The 1,895-nt window shown below is 60.2% G+C and overlaps 1 protein-coding gene across 1 annotated transcript; it reads left to right on the top strand.

The window, feature by feature from the left end:
- Positions 1-50: 50 nt before the first annotated feature.
- On the top strand, positions 51-649 carry LOC104274214 (WD repeat-containing protein 18-like; the record flags this gene model as incomplete). The annotated part of the gene is made up of 3 exons (XM_009869777.1): positions 51-194; positions 332-396; positions 525-649. Coding segments are annotated over 3 exons (334 nt in total), but the record flags the coding sequence as incomplete, so codon positions are not given.
- Positions 650-1,895: the final 1,246 nt, after the last annotated feature.

Here is a 1,895-nt window from a genome sequence, read left to right as displayed (position 1 = left end):
AATCCTGCCGTTGGCGTTTAAGCCCCTAATTCTGTACCCTGTGACTCCAGCTCTGGGAAATCTCATCTGGGGACCTTCTCCTTTCCGTCCTCTTTGACGTGGGCATCATGGCTGTGACTCTGGACCTCTCTGAGTATCACATGTTCTGTGGTGGCATGGACGGATCCATCTTCCAGGTCGACCTCTGTGCCTGGGTGAGTACACGGGGCTGCGGTGCAGCTGGGGGCCGCTCCTGACCTGCCAGGGCGCGGGAGGGCCTGGGTTCCTCGGTACCTCCTCTGCTCCCCCCGCCACAGTGGGGCACCTGCTGGCTTCCGCCTCGTTTCTGCAGCCGGTCCAGAGAGACCGGACCTTCCAGACGGAGCGGGAGAACGGGAAGATCTTCAAAGGGCACAGGTGAGGGACCAGACGTACCCGCCAAGCACTGCCTTGCCCCCATCCGCCCACCTCACCAGTTTCTGCTAGTCCTCGGGTCATCCTGAGTTTAAACATCATCTTCCAAAACATCCTCTTCCCCATTCCAGGAACCAGGTGACGTGTCTGTCGGTCTCCACGGATGGCAGCCTACTGCTTTCCGGCTCACACGACGAAACAGTCCGGCTGTGGGACATCCAGAGCAAGCAGTGCCTGAAGACGATGAATCACAAAGGTAGGCATGCTCTTATCTCTCCGGATCCTTTCCTCCTGACCTGCCCAAGGCTGCTGCTGCTGTCTCACTTCTGCTCTGACGCTGCCCTGGGCACTCGGGGTGTTTCTCTGTTACTTGCTTCACACCTCCAGGAAGGGGAGAGGCGTTTGAGGGACGCCTCTGCTGTCTGGAGTAATGTTTTGACCTTGCCCAGGACTGTTACCAACCCCGCTGTGCCCTGTCATGGAGTGAGTCATAGATTTCACCCTGTCACTGAGGACATCCAGGATCTTCCTCCTTGTTTCCCAAAGGGAGCGGTTGCCCCACACACACCCTGGTGCCCGGGGAGGCCATGGCCGGGGGAGGCTGTGTCTGGAGAAGAGCCTGTCTCTGTCACCCCGGCAGTGAGCACCCATGAGCTCATTAGGCCTGAAGTGAATCTGATATAAGCTGTCGTCTGGGATTTCAGTTTAATGGCTCCCATAAACCGTGCAAACAGGCTCAGTCCAGCAATTAGGCGCAGCCCTCCTGCTGCCTGCGAGCTGCTGCCAACGGCGGGCTCCTGCGCGAGGGTGGGGGGCCCCGCTGCCTGCTCTCCCTTCCTGTCCTGCCTTCTGCTGCCAAGGACCGTTTCTAATGGGGAGCTACTGCAGTGCCCGTCCAGCCTTGCTCCGCTATAGCGTTAGAAGGGTGAAGTCGGACAAAATCCGAGCTGTGTGACTCAGCAGAGGAGGATGGCGGGGCAAGATTTTGCTTTGAGCCAGGCATTAAAACCCTCCTTGAGGCTGCCGGGGAGTGCAGGTGGACGCGGGTTCTCCTCGCAAGGGGCAGGCCCGGGCTGGCCGTGCCGAGCTCCGCGGTGCCGGCGCTGTCTGCAGCGGGCTCGCTTCTCTGCAGGCAGGGACTCAGCTTCCCAGCACTGCTGCTGCCCTGCCTCCCCATCTGCCCGTGGCCGTTCTTGTTGCCTCCCAGCAAGGTCTGTTCCCTGCTGCCGCCCTGCTCACCCCTCCAGCACGTTCCCTGAGCTTTCCTCTTCCCACGGCAGAGACAACACGGGCTTTTCTGCTGTGCTGACGTGACAGCAACTTCCAGCCTGGTGTGCTTAGGGGTTCCTCTGCTCACGGGGCAGAGCACGGAGCTGGGAGCAAGGCAGAATCTTCTGCCCTCCCCACATGACATTGCTGCAAATAGATCGGAGGGGATGGAGCACAGCTCGGGGCTCAAGAGGAGCAGGACAGGCGCAGGGGGCTTTTCCAGCAAGGTTTTC

Source organism: Apaloderma vittatum, unplaced genomic scaffold (assembly GCF_000703405.1).
Source record: "Apaloderma vittatum isolate BGI_N311 unplaced genomic scaffold, ASM70340v1 scaffold33695, whole genome shotgun sequence".
NCBI lineage: Eukaryota > Metazoa > Chordata > Aves > Trogoniformes > Trogonidae > Apaloderma > Apaloderma vittatum.
Note: the sequence above shows the minus strand (reverse complement) of the source record. Positions and strands in the feature narration are given on the sequence as shown.